At 43.8% G+C, this 16,965-nt stretch overlaps 2 protein-coding genes and 1 pseudogene across 5 annotated transcripts in view; 2 read left to right on the plus strand and 1 right to left on the minus strand.

Annotated features, from left to right (window-relative positions):
- The window catches only part of RELL1 (RELT like 1), a 72,283-nt gene extending 63,184 nt beyond the window's left edge, over nucleotides 1-9,099 (plus strand). The window contains exon 7 of the mRNA XM_082653387.1: nucleotides 8,784-9,099. The gene's annotated coding sequence lies outside the window, so the exon portion shown is untranslated. The remainder of the gene's footprint in view (nucleotides 1-8,783) is intronic.
- LOC309822295 (lysophospholipase-like protein 1) lies at nucleotides 634-2,805 on the plus strand (annotated as a pseudogene). The gene is made up of 2 exons: nucleotides 634-706; nucleotides 2,094-2,805. The product of its transcript is annotated as a lysophospholipase-like protein 1 (transcript).
- Nucleotides 9,100-13,465: 4,366 nt separating the features above from the next.
- Nucleotides 13,466-16,965, minus strand: part of PGCKA1 (PDCD10 and GCKIII kinases associated 1) — an 82,655-nt gene continuing 79,155 nt past the window's right edge. For all 3 annotated transcript variants that reach the window (XM_082653939.1, XM_082653940.1, XM_082653941.1), the window contains 2 exons: nucleotides 16,595-16,648; nucleotides 13,466-15,562 (listed from right to left, as the gene is read on the minus strand). In XM_082653939.1, the coding sequence (XP_082510065.1) occupies nucleotides 14,626-15,562; nucleotides 16,595-16,626 (969 nt within the window). In that variant the 5' untranslated portion in view covers nucleotides 16,627-16,648 and the 3' untranslated portion in view covers nucleotides 13,466-14,625. The remainder of the gene's footprint in view (nucleotides 15,563-16,594; nucleotides 16,649-16,965) is intronic.

The following is a 16,965-nucleotide window of genomic DNA, read 5'->3' on the forward strand; positions in this document are numbered from 1 at the left end:
GAAATTAGGGCTTCCCTGGTGGCGAAGTGGTTAAGAATCTGCCTGCCAATGCAGGGGATTCGAACCAGGGTTCGAGCCCTGGTCCAGGAAAATCCCACATGCCGCGGAGCAACTAAGCCTGTGCACCACAACGACTGAGCCTGCGTGCCACAACTACTGAAGCCTGTGCGCCTAGAGCCCATGCTCCGCAACGAAAGAAGCCACTGCTCACCTCAACTAGAGATAGCCTGCACGCAACAACAAAGACACAACACAACCAAAAATGAAAATAAATAAATTAAATAAATTTATTTAAAAAAAAACTAAGAAATTAACATCAGCATAATACTACGAATTAAGTCACAGCATTATTCTGGTCTCACCAATTATCCCACTACCATCCTTGTTCTGTTCCAGATTTCCCACTGCATTTAGTTTCGGCCTCCTAAATCTCCTGTGACCTGTGATTTTCCCTCCGTCTTTTCTTATTTTTCATGATCTTGACGTGTTATAGCATGTACTGGTCAGTCATGTTGTAGAGTGCCCTTCAATCTCAGTGTGCCAGCTGTTTCTCCTGACTAGACTGAGGGTTTGCATTATGCAAAGGACGCCCTTCCCATTGCTCCGTATCGGGGGCTGGTGGGGGAGGCCATGATGTCGGTGTGTATCGCTAGCGATGTCAACCTCCACCATTTAGTCGAGGTGGTGGCCACCAGCTTTCATTTTGGTAAAGTCACTATTTTTCCCTTTGTAATTAATAAGTATTTGAGGGGAGATATTTTGAGATTAGGCCCATACCCTATTTCTGCTTCACCCTTTAATTTTACCACCTGTATTATTTTCTTTGGGCTCCTGTAAAAAACAAACTGGGTGGCCTAAGACGATAGAAATTTATTCTTTCACAGTTCAGGAGGCCACAAGTGTGAAATCAAGGTGTCTGCAGGGTTGGTTCCTTCTGAGTCCCAAGGGAGAACCTGTCCCATGCTCCCTCCTGCCTCCTGGTGGTTGCTGGCAGTCCTGGCGTTCCATGCTGTGTAGCTGCTTCCCTCCAATTGTCTGCCTCCGTCTTCACATGACCGTCTTCCCTGGGTGTGGGCCTCTGTCCTCTCGTCTTCTCATGGGGACACTAGTCATTGGATATAGGACCCACTGTAATCTAGGATGACTTCATCTTAACTTGATCACATTTGCAAAGACCCTAATTCCAAATACGATCACCTTCACAGGAACCTGGGGTTAGGACTTCAACATACTTTTTTAGGGGACACAGTTCAACCCACTACACCATCCATTGGTGGGTCTTGCCTGCAGCTGTTTTTACTGTGGGAGGGGCTCTTTCAGGTTGGTGCCTGTGTCCTTTCGACATGGCTCCTTCTCTTTATTTCTTTCTCCCTTCCTCTTTATCCCTTTTGCCCTTTCTTACTTTCTAGAACCACGAGAGGCTCCAGGCTCATCTTCTCATGTTGTTTTCCTTGTCTTAGCCTTGGAATCCACCACTAACTAATCAAGGAGCCCCGGTTCCTTTTATTGGAGAATGGTGTTTAGAAATAGAGATCAGAGCACTAGGTGTGCTCATTGATACTGGGGTGTTACTGCTTCTGGGCACACATACACACACACACACACACACACACACACACACTACTAACCCATTCATATACACACATCTTTATTTATGTAACTATCTTTAGAACAAAAGCATGAGTCATGACTGCTGCCTCTGACCCCAGTTTAGCTCCACAGGGTTCCCTCTAACCTTCCCACTTTCCTTCTTTGTGACTTTTCTCCAACAGTAAAGAAACCTGGCTCTTACAATCTATAATATTTTTATACAATGTCTCAGCCCTAGCATACATGTAAAGTAGTTTGAACACATACCCCTGTGAGAAATAGGTTTCCAACTAGAGCAGTATGCTGTGTACTTATTCTTCTAGTTGTGAGCCTTAGAGAATCCAGCCAGAAGCCTGTTTGCCAAATTTACTTAGGTCAGCGCCTTTTTTCCCCACACCTTGGGCGTGCTTGTGTGATTCAGTTTTAACACAGAGTCATTTGTCATCATCTGCATTCCATCTTTCCTTCATGTCCTGGTTAAATTTCTTAAAATTTATATGCAGCAGGGTCGTGGCGGCAGTCACGCGGCTCTGTCGGGTTCAGGGCGCCTGCCTCGCCGCATGGGTTGCCGTATGTGAGGCACAGCGCCCCTCTGATCTTCCTGCACAGCTCAGGTGATTCTGGACAAGGATTGAGAACGTGGATCAAGCAAGTTTTAAATCAAGATTTAACATTCCAACACATAAAAGTTATCTAACAGCTCCTCCCAGGCCATATACTTCTTTGAAAGGAGGACTCTCCAATGTATGGTTTGACAGATTTAAAATATCTAATGACTACCCAGAGCACCTTGAATCAATTGACGTAATGTGTCAGGTGCTTACAGATTTGATTGACGGTGAAGTAAAAAGTGGTATCAAGAAGAACAGAGTATCAGTAGGAGGATTTTCTATGGGAGGGTGTGTGGCAATGCGTTTAGCATACAGAAATCATCAAGATGTGGCAGGAGTACTTGCTCTTTCTAGTTTTCTGAATAAGACATCTGCTGTTTACCAACCTCTTCAGAAAAGTGATGGTGTCTTTCCTGAATTATTTCAGTGTCATGGTACCGCAGATGAGTTAGTTCTTCATTCTTGGGGTGAAGAGACAAACTCAGTGTTAAAATCTCTAGGAGTGAGCACAAAGTTTCATAGTTTCCCAAGTGTTTACCAAGAGTTAAGCGAAGCTGAGCTAGAAAAACTGAAGTCATGGATTCTTACAAAGCTACCAGACTGAATGAATTGATTGATTTGTTAATATATAAGTAATGTCTTTATGAAAAGTGATGTTTACTGCCAAATTCTAATTTGATAAACAATAATTAAAATAGTAAAAAAAAATTTATATACAGCAAACTTCACTCTTTGGGGTGCCTCATTGGATTCTGAGTTTGAATTTTCCTCTATGTGTGTGTGTGTGTGTGTGTGTGTGTGTGTGTGTGTGTTTGCCTTGAAAACAAGATGATCAATAACAGCTTATGCTAAGGAAGTGGAAAAGCTGATTTTACAATTTTCAGCTCTTGAAAACCAGGAAACCCAGAATATATGCACCAGGGAGGATGTTAGGAATTCCCCCAAATCTCATTTTATAGTAGAAAGGGGTCATTTGGGGTTACAGGTTTTGTTCTTAATCAATCAGCCTTTTTTTTTTTTTTTTTTTTTGCGGTACGCGGGCCTTTCACTGTTACGCGCAGTCTCAGCGGCCACGGCTCACGGGCCCAGCCACTCCGTGGCATGTGGGATCTTCCCGGACCGGGGCACGAACCCGTGTCCCCTGCATCGGCAGGCGGACTCTCAACCACTGCGCTACCAGGGAAGCCCTAGGGAAGCCCTCAATCAGCCTTTTGATATCCTCTCTAAGATCCTACCTAGGATTCAGCTTTCCACCGGCAGGTCCAGGATGAACTTGTCAAGGGGATTGACAGTCCATGGCCTTGTATGCTCCTGCACTTCCTTTTCAAATCCAGATATCAAGCTTTCCTCCACCCTGATGATCTGATATAATGGAAGTGTGGAGGAACACTTCCTTCCCTCCCACTGAGGACAGCAGGATGTTGGTGCTTTGGAAGTGGGGTCCCACCATTCAGGGCTTGGCTGTGGTCAAAGGAGACTCCATTTTTCACCCGAGGTCCTTACCAGTTCTTAAATCCTCTGAACCCTTTTGTCTGCAGGGCAGGTTCTATCCAGGGCTTCCTTTGTTCATTCCTCATCCTCCCAGGACCATTCTTCAGGACTGTTCTCAGATCTTCCTGGAGATCCCTCATGGTAGCTCCAAACACCCGAAGGGGCACCTGGGACTCTGTCCCCGGCATTCTGTGGCCGTCCAGCTGGTGTCGCTGCCCACCCGCTTCAGCTGCTGCCCAGGCGGGCGGTTGTCCGCCTCGCACAGAGCTGGCACTTGCCCCCTCTGCCGGCCGAATGCGAGAAGTGCAGGAAGCTTAGCTCCTGGGCCATTTATTGGTGGTGGTGTGTCTTTCAGGGCCGGGCGCTCAGAAAGTACGTAGGCATGATTTCACGATGAATGAATAAACAAACAAAAGTCTACCTTTAAAAATGAAAGATTATCATCAGCTATTTTATGGGAGTAAAAATTGAAGTTTGGATTTTTCCTAACTCATTTTCTGACCCTACTAGCTGGTCTCTATTGTCTTTCTCATAGGAAATCCCAGTTTCTCACCTGGGAACTTATTTCCCTGCTCGTGTGGATGCTGGTAGAAATAACTGAGTTCTAATTTGGAGGAGACCTCCATGCCCTGAATCCTGCCATGGAAGTGGTGTGGCTGTGAGAAGCAGTGCGGTCTCAGAGCAGTGGCCCCCGCCTTTGCTGTTGGCTCTGAGTCATGGCTCTGACACTCACTGCCTGTGCAATGTTGGGGAAATTATGTTACCCTCTTTTTAAAAAAAATTTATTTGGCTGCACTGGGTCTTAGTTGAGGCTTTCAGGATCTTTGTTGCAGCATGCGGGATCTTTAGTTGCAGAATGCACACTCTTAGTTGCGGCATGTGGGGATCTAGTTCCCTGACCTGGGATCGAACCCCGGGCCGCCTGCATTGGGAGCGCGGAGTCTTAGGCCACTGGACCACCAGGGAAGTCCCTTACCTTACCTTCTGAGATGCAATTTCCTCAGCTGTAAAATGACCTATCTCTCAGGACTTTTAAGGACTAGGAAAATGCAGGCAAAGTCATGGTGCCTGCCGTGGTCTCCATGGCAACCCTGATGGAGTGCACTGTCATCGTCAGCAGCCAAGCTTGGTAGCTTGGTAAAGGGTCTGTGTGTATCTGTCCCACCACAGCTGATCAAGGTGGCTTGTGAAGAGGCCGAGCACACACAGCTCTGTCCAAGTGTGGAGCTGAGCCAGGACACCTTTTGCTGAACCACAGTAAGAGTTCAGAAGCCTCGTGGAAGAACCACAGAGTAGAGGAGAGTCCAAATTTTGGGGAGGCAGAAGCACAGAGATAGAAAAAAGAGTTGAGGATGAAGAGGTAGTGTGTGCAGGGGGCAGCTGAAACTCCATCAGCCCAGTGCCTCTCCCTTCTGGGATGATGCCCCCTCCTTTGGAGAACTCTTCTCCCTCTTAGAACCCAGCCAAGCGCCCCGCTGCCCTGACTGCAGCTGGATGTGACCGAGGCCGTGCCGAGGAAGCTGGTCTGAAGAAAGGAAGGGAACATGCAGAGGGAAGAGAGGCAGTCCTGGTTTGTTGTCAAGGCCTAGATTCATTTGACCCTGAGGCCCAGCTGCCCTTCCGAGCTTTATGAACATTCCAAGGACATCCCTCTTTTGTCTTACCGCCTTTGGGTTGAGTTTCTATCACTTCTGACAACAATCACAAAACCCCACAGTCGGTGCAATTACTCTCAGAAAAGTAGATACACAAGGAGTATCAGACATCCAGCCCTACAGCTGAGGCTGCCCAGCGCTGCCTCAGATCCATTGCCAGGGGCCCCGGCCCTGGTGTGGCATCTGCTCTGAAATGCTCTTGCAATCCCTCTCCAGACTTCGTTGCCTTAGGATAACCTCCATTCCATCGTCTTTCCTCGATTTGCCATAGGGCTTGAGACTGTAGCTCCTGTCAGAGCACAACTTTGGCATTCAGATGACTGGCCATCTGTGACCTTAATGTTTTCAGGTCCCAATCTGCTAACTGAAGATAATAGACTAGACTGAAGATAATACGTGCCTTTTAGGGAGGCCGTCAGGATTATAAGAGCGTGGGCAGGTAGTGCATGTAGCATGGGGCTGGACACAGCCAGCGCTGACTCAATGAGCTGCCTTGGAGTTGCCAAACTCAGCCCCTCTTCAGTGAAATAAATGATAGAGTGATGAGTATTTGGCCATTTGAGTGTGGGTTCTTGATGTTTTTGCCACATTAAAATTGCTTCACATTGAAGATGGATCCAGTGTGGGGATGGGGGCGATTGGAGAGTAGGAGGGATCAGGTAGAAGAGGCAACTTCTAAGATTCTGTCTGGGCCTGAGATTCTTCTGGAACCAGGTCAAATACCTTAAGTGAGAGGATGATCTCATTGCTCCAATGTTAAATGGAGCCGGATCTACAAGACAAGGGGTGTGTTCTTTCTCTGCAGGTACAGGCTCTCATTTTATCTTATCACTCTTAGGATAAGACATGAATGTGGTATAGTCTTAAAAAGAACTTGACTTCTTTTTATTTGCAAGTCATTCTAACTGAGAAATGATAGAGAAAATGCTCTTGGAATCATAACATGAAACCTAAATTACAAAATTTCTGGGTTTGATTATGGATGAATATCTTCATGTTGGCCAAATAAAAAAAACACCTAACAAAACAATTCCTCTGAAATAACTAACCAACCCTACCAAACCCAAGATTTCTATCTTGCATTAAAAATGCATTTTATTTAATAAAAATGTATTTGTGGCAAGGGAGGATTAAAGAAATAGGTTAGTTTTAATGCCTCAAATATTCATTTCAGACATAGCATGACAGAATTGTGACTAGGCATAAATTACTGTGTATCCTCCAATGGTTAAATGAGGAAAATAAATAATAACGATGAGAATACAAAAATAATAATAATAATAATGAGAATACAAAAATAATAATGATGAAAATACAAAATATTAAATTTGAAGTGCCCCAAGATGCATGTTTACCTTGAGATGATTGTTAATAATGTGGGTAGAAAAGGACTTACCTAGTTTAGAAATAATTCAACACGATTAGAAGTGGTGCAGAAAGCTTTGGTGGTCATAGAAATCAACATTTAGTTATTAAAAGGAAGTGTCAATGCTACTCATAAAAAAATGGTCCAGTGTGAGATGACCTTCACTGGGTGATAGGATCACATCTAACGTTTATTATTTACCCGGTGCTGGGTATGCGCTAAGCACTTTATATTCTGTATCTCCTGTAAGTCGCATTACAGCTCGGGGGAGGCATAGCCACCACTTCCATTTTACAGGTGACAATACTGAGGAAAGGAATTTCAAGATCCTTTGCACTGGCCGTTCATGTGATCATTGTAAAAACGCAAATATCATTGGTCGGAGACCATCTCAGAGATTTTACAGATAAGGCCTTGACTAACGTTTCAATTCTTTATGAAAATCTTCCTCAGAACCAGAAAAAGAAAAAAACAAAACAAAAACCAAAAACCTTTCTTTCCCAATTGACAATACATGTAAGTTTACTTTTCCAATATTGGATTTCTTTTTTTTTTGGCGGTACGCGGGCCTCTCACTGCTGTGGCCTCTCCCATTGCGGAGCACAGGCTCCGGACGCGCAGGCTCAGCGGCCATGGCTCACGGGCCCAGCCGCTCCGCGGCATGTGGGATCCTCCCGGCCCGGGGCACGAACCCGTGTCCCCTGCATCGGCAGGCGGACTCTCAACCACTGCACCACCAGGGAAGCCCTGGATTGTTCTTAGCTCCACCACCTTGGTTTAAAGTTCCCCCAACTTTCAGATCTCAGAATTCACTTGATTGTTGTGATTGCTGAATTCCCTGCAATAATGGAGACCAAAGGCTTTTTTTCTTAGAAATTCCACATTTTGATTCAGCCCTTCCTTTTTTCTGATGGCAACATGGCTGTCTCCACAGAGAGGCTGTATTACCTATTCCTTAAAAGGAAGCTTGTTGTTCAAACTGAGTTCAGTTGAGATTCTGCCACTGACTGTCTGTGTGACCATGGATGAATTAGATAGCTTTTTGAGCCTCCATTTCCTCATCTGTGAAATAGGGATAATCATACCTACAACTTATAGGGTCATGGGGGACTTAAGGAAGATGATGCTTATGCAGAACTGAAACTGTACTAAATGCTTAACAAATGGTAGTTTTAAAAAAAGTTAAGCTATATTTGTACCTATAAAAAAAAAAAACAAAAACAGGGCTTCCCTGGTGGCGCAGTGGTTGAGAGTCCGCCTGCCGATGCAGGGGATGTGGGTTCGTGCCCCGGTCCGGGAAGATCCCACATGCCGCGGAGCGGCTGGGCCCGTGAGCCATGGCCGCTGAGCCTGTGTGTCCGGAGCCTGTGCTCCGCAATAGGAGAGGCCACAACAGTGAGAGGCCCGCGTACCGCAAAAAAACCCCCAAAAAAACAACAAAAAAAAGTAACTTGCTGTCTCTCACTAGTTATTACTGAATAAAATTTCTATATCAATAACTGTATTGTTTGGCAAATTATTTTGAAAGTGTCTGCAGATATGTTTTTCTTGTTATAAAATTTTTCTCTATAAATTTTAAAAAATAATTTTAGTCTATTTCTTTTTTTAAAATTAATTTATTTAATTTATTTCTGGCTGCATTGGGTCTTCGTTGCTGCATGCGGGCTTTCTCTAGCTGTGGCGAGCGGGGGCTACTCTTCGTTGCGGTGTGCGGGCTTCTCATTGTGGTGGCTTCTCTTGTTGCAGAGAATGGGCTCTAGGGGTGTGGGCTTCAGTAGTTGTGGCTCACGGGCTCTAGAACGCAGGCTCAGTAGTTGTGGTGCACGGGCTTAATTGCTCCATAGCATGTGGGATCTTCCCAGACCAGGGCTCGAACCTGTGTCCCCTGCATTGGCAGGTGGATTCTTAACCACTGAGCCACCAGGGAAGTCCATCTCTATGAACTTTTAATTTAAATACTGTACAGTTCTTGGTTTGTCTCCTGGACAATGGCTGACATCATGAAAATCTTAGAGCCTATGATCACATGGCTTCATAAATGGGTAATTCAAAATTTTGATTCTGTTCTAGGCATGAACATTTAAGACAGGGAGAGCACATTAGTTCATGAGAAGAGACCAGCAACTCTCCTTGGCCTGTAAAAATCTTCCCTTGTTTATACGAGGACCGAAGTTGATATGTACCAATCTTGATAGCTTTGGAGCTACTTTGGAGAATGAAAAAGGATGAGTAGAACCTGGAAATGAAATTATTTTTGTGGGATTTTCTTCTAAGGTTGGTAACGGATGTCAAGAGAAAACTTTATGGCTTTGTTTTCAAAACAGCAAGAGCCCCACTAAACAAATATTCTAATCAGCCTGTCCTCCAACTGTCTCACTTATGTGAATTGGGAATGTGTAGATTTGATAAGGGAAATGAGTAAAATTCTTTGTCTACCTTCTGGTCTCTGGGTCATAGTTTACCCTTGTTTTGTATTAACTATTCCAAAATGCTTAAAAGCCGAAAATACAGAAGTCTCGTAAAAAATCAAGCTCAAAGTGTGAGATAAGGGTGAACGGTAGCGATGAGTGGTATTGGGGAGGTATTTTCACGTTTGCTTGTATTCTAAGTGTATGGCTCACATGCATATATAGGCCATGTATCTTGTCGAAAATCTTAGTCTGGTTTTGTCTATTTAGAGTGCTTTTATAGATAGTTCATCTGAGCTTCTAAATCGGTGGTTTTCAAAGTAGGTTTCACATAACCCAGGGGTATGGGAAGAAAATATTAAAACCCGGATTGATATCTGTTATGTTAATACTGCTCTACAAAGTATATGACATAGTACAAGAGGACCGGTACATTTATTTGTAAACATACTTCTATTAGGGGTAGGAGTGTGACATTTGTTACTGATAACTGGTGCAAGATCAGAAAGGTGTGGCAAGTCCTGCTCTAGTCTCAGAGTTTCTCCAACTGTGGCTGGAGAAGCACCCACAACAACTATGCAAATGCTGGGGCCCCACCCAAGACCTGCTGAATCCAAGTCTCTAAGAGCTGAGACCCAGAAACCTGCTTTTATAAAACAAGCACCCTGAAATTTGAGAATGTCTGCCTTCCACTTGGGATGTAGGAAGGATCCCCATTTTACAGTTGAGGAAACTCAGGCTCAGGAAAGTTAAGAAACTTAAACCCAAGGTCATACAAGAGGCACAGGCTGATTCCACCCCAGGTTGATTAGGGTTGAAGAGGGGCACGAGTGTGAGTGCCCGGCCCATGCTGTGTGGTCAGAATCTCCGAAGACCTGGAGGCCGCCACGCATGGCTGCAGGGGTTAATCGTGGAGCCAACCCCCATGTATTTTTCTACCATGAGGCGCCAAGAGAAAAGTGACATCTGAGTCTCATGTCACAAATACACACCCTTTCCTTCTTTCCCCTCCAGGATTTGAAAGATTGAGTTCAAGATGACTGAAAAATGTGGTGAGCCAAGTTTCCCACTGCTTGGCCCCAAACATTGGTTTTCTTAAGGTTGTTGTCTCAGTTTGGGAGTAAGCTCCTTGGGGTAACATGACCTCGTGATGGAGACCAAACCTCCACGGGCTACTCAATTCCACTCTGTGCCCATCTTACCACAGACCACCAGGCAGCCTCCTTATTCAAATGGAGCAGGGCTGCCGGAGTGAAACGCGTGACTGATACATGTAATTTCTTTTCTCTCGTATTCATCTAGACTGTGCTTCCACAGCCCTGCATTTATACCTTTATCACAACATATTCCAATCTCACAGTTAGCATTCGGAATCTTAACCAGCTGCATGATGTCTCCTCCACTACATGTGAAAAGCTTTTAGTCTTTCATTCAACAAATAATGTACTGAGTCTCACCTGTGCCGCACACCATCCTAGATCTAGGCAAAAGGTGCTTGTTTATTATAGTCACTTTAGTTGAAAAAAAAATTGCTAATGGTCAACTCCAAGCATATTTAATAGATTTGCCCAGCATGTTGTTTCTTAGAGTGGCTGAGAGTGCTTCAAAAGTCAGCCTGTTATATGTCTACTATAACCTAATACATTGGAGGAACTTATAAATTTAGTACATAAATAAATGAGCAACTTATTTCTGTAAGTTAACAGAGAAAGCGTTTACCGTGAAAAATAAATGTCAGCTTGTCTCTGTTTAATTATCACCAGCTCTAAAATAGCACGTTTTAAAAGGAATGAGGTTTACTCTAGAAGAAAAAATAAACAGAAAGCAAGAATTTCCACATTTTCATCGAAAGACTCATTGTACAAATAGGAGTCCCCTTGATGAAGAATAAAGTCCAAGTTCAAGAGCAGAGGCCACATTCCTGTGACTGCACACAGAGGACAAAACTAAGGAAGTCAGATCTGTACTCATGTACTTGCATCTGGTGCTTCCTTCCGTCTTCCTAAGGCCTCCTGCTGGGAGATGCTGATGAAGAGTTAAGATGAGAATGGGTGGGGGACAGGCGGGCAAGGTAGGCCTTGGGGATCAAGAGATACAGACTACTACGTATGAAATAAATAAGCTACAAGGAGGTAATGCACAACACAGGGAATACAGCCAATATCTTATAATAACTACAAATGGAGTATAACCTTTAAAAATCACTATGCTGTACAAATGAAACTTATATAATACTGTACATCAACTACACCTCAATTTAAAGAAAAAAAGAAGAAGAGAAGAGATAATCTTGCCCTTAGGGTCAGGGCAGAGGAAGACAGAAAGAGGAAAATGGTGACTGGCTAAAAGTTACTGAACATGGACAAATGGGTGTGTGCTAAGAACCTGAAAGCCTCTTTAATCCCTTGCAGATCTGCTTTGACAGTTATAACAATATGCTACCATGTGCCTTGGAAACCAGGGAAAAACATCTAATGTCATATTTATATGATAGTTCAACTATCAGTAAAAAGTGAAATGTAACTTCCTAGCTCAAGAAAACTACATGTGATATAGAAATAATCTTATATCAAAATCAAGATTTAACATGGTAAATAGCCATGCAATGCAGTTTGCTAAGATCAAGGAGACTGTGATGTCCACTTCTTAATATCTATCTATCTATCTCTCTCTCTCTATATCTATTTAATTGGAGTATAGTTGGTGTACAATATTGTGTTAGTTTACACGGTACAGCAAAATGAATCAGCTATACGTATACATATATCTCCTCCTTTCTGGATTGTGATGTCCACTTCTAATCACAGCCAGTGCCTTACATTCAGAGTGCATCTATGCTGTCAGACTGTCCAGAATGTTTGAAAAGCAGCACTACCAGCAGCACCACTTTTGATAAGGGGTGGGACCAGGTTGCAGAAAGAAGACATTGCACAGAGCAGGATTCTCAGCTGCTAGACAAGCTGTGGGGAAAAAGCTAAAATCTGGAATTTCTTCTCAACCTAAAGATTCTGACATTTGCCCTGATGTCCTTTAGTGGAGCCTGGATATTGGGGCCAGGGCTGCTTTTAACAAAACACATGAAATTCTGTTAACCTTTTTGAAGCAGTTATTCACATATAAAGAATCTTTATATTCTTTATATAAAGAATTTTCTAAATATATATAAAGAATCTTTAAAAGTCGAGAGTTTTTAATCATGGTGAACTCTCTGTAGCCGTCCTAAAATGTAAAATTAGGTAAACATGTAAATGCAGAAGTGTGTTTCTGTGCCAGGGAAAGAGACTTGTCTGTAGGAATACCTCACTTTCCCCTTTCCTTGTCCGATTTTTCTTCTTTCATCCTTCTGTTTTGGAGATACCCATGGGAAGCTGGGAAGGCTGTAGCTGTCCAGTCCTCCTTGGACCAAAGGTTCAGACTCCTCCTGTGTCACACTAACTGTAAATATCTTTCAATCTCTTTCAAATCAGCTCTATCCCGGGCTTTTGTGTTTTGAGGACCTGGTGTGGCAGATTGTAAGCAGACCATCTCATAACTCAACGTCCATTCTCCCCCTTCTCCGTAACTGAATCCTGAATTTAGTTGGGAAAGCCATGCTCATAGCTAGAAAGGTAAGTCTTCCTAGCCTTTCTGGCAGCTGGATGTGACCAAGTAACCAGATGTTGACCAATGAGAAACAAGTGGAAAGGTTGAATTACACTTCTAGAAGGTCCTTAATAGAGAGGGAGTGAGATCTTCTGACCTGTTATTCTTTTTCCTGCATGGAAAGCAAATGAGTGACTGGAGCTCCAGCAGCCATTGTGGACCACGCAGTAACCTTGAGACGGAAGCCAAATGATAGAAGGAACGTAAGTCGCTGATACCATGGCATCCTCTACCAGCCTGGACTGCTACCTCCAGACTTCTTTTACATAAAAGGTAAATAAATCTCTATTTTTATAAGACATTTATCACATGCAGCTGGACCTTATCCCAACAGGTACACTTAGGAAATTGTTGAAGGAACCACTTTGAAATATTAAGCATCTGGTGTACTAAACAGAACAGTAAACCAACAATGCAATTAGCGATGCCAACAGTTTAGCCTTTAAAAGCTCTGAGTGACCTTGTATGTAGAGGTGGCTTGCCATCAAGCAAACCCAGGGAAATGTCTGTCTGTTAGGCTCAGAAATCATGTTTATGTTAAATAATTACCAAAATGGAGCGATGACATTATGACAATCTCTAGAAATACATATTATTATTCTCACTTAATTAATGGGCAAATAGAAGGGATACATTCCTTGCCCAAGGTCACATGCAAAGCTGGAAATCCAGCCAAGGTCAGATTTCAGAGCCTGTGTTATGAAACACCATAATAAAGCACCCTCCATGTTGGTATTTTTCTAAATACTCTTGACCATCCTCTAAATTCTCCATCAAGCCATGTCTAAATAGCTGTCCTTGTTTATAAGTTAGAAGGCTGAAACCCAGAGAGGGCTATTCATCCTAAAGGTCAGATCCGCACAGGTAATCATGGTGTCAAGAGTTTGAACTACAGGGACAGAGAGTCAAAGCCATTCTTGGCAAACCAACCTAGTCTCCTCTTCATCTGTAATTTAATAGTCTAGCTGTTTAAATGGAAAGAAACATCAAGGGTCACTAATGCTCAGTCTGGGAAAATTAGAAGCACTTTTGAGTTAAGACACACAGACACATATGTTGCTATATTTTAATCACAATCAGACATTAACATGGCACAAAACACTCCATCTATCTCTTTGCTGTTCCAAATCTCATGAAAACCTGAATTTGACACAAGCAGTTTAAATAATTATTTTGACCAGACTTCCCAATCCCACAGGAGATTAAAAAGTAATAATGTAAAAAAATTAAGGTCAAGGTGTCCTGATATCACAGCTAATGACTAACCATGTGTTTACGGGCGGCTCGTGCTCCACCCTGGAAGCTGCTGAGCTTCACCCCCGGTCCAACAAGTGGTTAGTTATTAGTTCCCTGGGTGATTGTCCCTGCAGGTAAACCATACATTAGGCACTTTAAGTGGGGGTAGTTACCTTTCTCGGGTTGGGTATAACGTTTGGCTCTCAAAAGCAAGATAGAGAATTTAGAGTCAAACAGAATGTTGTGTGAACCTTAAGCCCTTGGGATTAAGCGCTGGGACGTCAGCGCATCCTCAGGGACATCTGCACCAGATGTTCTGGGGGAGTCATGCGGGGTGCCGAGCAGGCTGTTTAATGTCTGCATGCGCTGTGGACACGAGCACTGTGGCCCACTCTGACTTTTATTCTCGTGTCTCGAGTTTTAGCCCATCTAGACGGTGGTACTCTCCATGTTTAACAAGCGGTGTGGCCCAGGCGCTCATAGCCATCAGAACAGCTGCTGGGTGTCAACCACCGGTAAGGCTGCACCCATCTGCGCTGCGGTCATCAGCTCTGTGTCTAAGGAGCAAACCCAGCCCCATACGCCCAGCGCAACGCTGGCTTCCTTGCCGGCGCAAAGCCGCTCCCCTACTCTGCCTCGTCCACATCTTCTCCCGCAGTAGCTGCCTCTAAAGCGGCCAGGGCTTCGGCCACCTCTGCGTCCTCATCCGCCGTCTCCCCACTCGCATCTCCAGGGGAGCCCTGGGTCTCCTCCCACCCGTTTCTCGAATCGACCACAGGTACGTCCTGTGCAGGATCCTCTTCTTTAAAGTATACACTTAGAACTTCAGTTGCCACGGCCTCGTTTAACGAATCCCAGCTTCTCTTCACCGAGAAGGGCATATTCAAACCACGCTCCCCCGCCGCGGGGGGAGCGCCCTGCCCGGGCTCCTCCTCTGTGTGGCTCTTGAAAAGGCAGTCCTTTTCTTCGCGATCAACGTGATCTGCGTCGTCGTCGTCGGCTGAGCCCCACAGCTGAGGGTAATCGGGGGCGGGTATCTGGAGGACGTGGTCTGGGATTTCCCAGGCGGGATGCCCTGCCGCGCAAGACGCGCTGGAGTCGCCGTTTCCGATGACACGGGTCTCTCCTGAAGCCAGCAGCACGCAGTCCGGTTGGCTGGCACTTCCTCCTCCAAGGAAGGGCCGAGTCGTGTGACCCTTGTTTGTGGCACTGGCCCAGGAGCCCCTGTCCCCCTGGGGGCACCCGGGATCGCCAGCGAGCTGCAGGGCAGCAGCGGGGCCGAGGCCATTGACGGCCCCGCCAGTCTTCTCAGCGCAGGGTCCCCCGGCCGTGTCCCCCGGGAGAAGCGGTCCTTGGGGCGGCCCGCAGGGCTCCTGCAGAGCAGCCGTTTGGTACCTGCTCGTGGTCCTCTTGGAGCTCTCGCTCGGAGGGTCATCCTTGTGTACCAGCACTTCGCGGCTCTGTTTGCCTTTTAACTTAACGGCATCGTCTTCATCTAACTTGCAGCTGTTTACTTCGTTGACATAACCAGGGGAGGGCACTTGAACTGGATCCAAGAGATAGCTGGGGTGAGAAGAAGGGAGACCAGTCGGGTTAAGTATTAACTTTATTAATAACTTTCATTATTAATATATCTACTACAGGCTCTGCTGTTTTCTACAATTCCTATAAATTTCCATGATTACTCTTTTAAGTCTATATGTGTGCCTCATTAAATATATATAGTTGGTATAAAAATGTTCTACCAACTGGAAATAGATCTTAAGAAGAGATTCAAAAAAGGGCAGGAAGACGTTACAGAACAAAGTGGGTCATGAAATTGAAAAACAAACAAAAAATGTAAATAAATAAAACAAATATCCAACAACAGGAAAATAACTGGTTCAGAACTGATGGTTCAACCCCTCAATGGAATATTATGTAGTAATTAAAATATGAAGTCTGGACTAGCAGGAAAGATACTTACAATAAATATTTTTTTGAATAGAGCCTAACATCAGATTATAATTATAGTGGAATAAAACTTATATATGTATGTAGGTGTGTGTGTGTCTATATACCGATATCTATCTATATATAGATCTATATATAGATAGATATAGATACGGAACAGAACTAACATAATAAAGATAGTTTTGTCAAGGAAGCAAAATCATCAGTTAATTTTCCCCCTTTATTTTATACAGAATTATATTTATGTTGCCCAAATTTTTATGAAATAGAATCTGGACAAAATTAAAAGCACATATGTGACTGGGGTGTTTTCAGTGATGCCATTTCAGGCATCTTCAAAAACTCAAACTTTTCTTTGCATTGAAGCTCTCTGGAGAAATGTAAATTCAATCCAAACCAAATTCAGCCTCAGAGAAAGACAGCGTTCCCAACACACTCTGAGCATTGCGCAAAAAATGTTTAAAAATCCAGGCCTCGTGTTCTTTTAAATGACATTAAAGTGGTTCCAAACTCTTAATTTCCTGGCAATGGTGGTCATGCCCCAAGCTTGGTGAATGCATTGAACCCATGCAGGGTGTTTAAAGTGCTTGCATAGTAATCACAAATTCCTCCATTCGGATGGGACATTTTGTTCAATGTTACCTTTGTAGCATTTTACAGCACCTGCACCCCATCTGGATTACTTTTTGTTATCATCTGGAAAAAAAGGCATAAAAAGGAGAGAACAGAGTGAAGGACATTTTATTTTATTTTATTTTAAAAATAAAAAGTGTTCGTTTTATTGTAGGAAGATACATTAATTCTTTGAAATCAGAGTGAAAGTGTTGCACGATTTAATTCTATATAAATGACTGAATATACAAAGTGTCAAATATAAACAGTAGTGTAAAATAAATTGGCAGAAATAATTATTCAACCAGTAGCGATACTTAAGACTACCATTTGAAAGATCTTCTATAAACAAAGAATGGACAAATACTGTTATAAGATTTTACAGCACAGAATTGAATTCC

Source organism: Grampus griseus, assembly GCF_964374135.1.
Source record: "Grampus griseus genome assembly, chromosome: 4".
In the NCBI taxonomy this organism is placed as follows: Eukaryota; Metazoa; Chordata; class Mammalia; order Artiodactyla; family Delphinidae; genus Grampus; species Grampus griseus.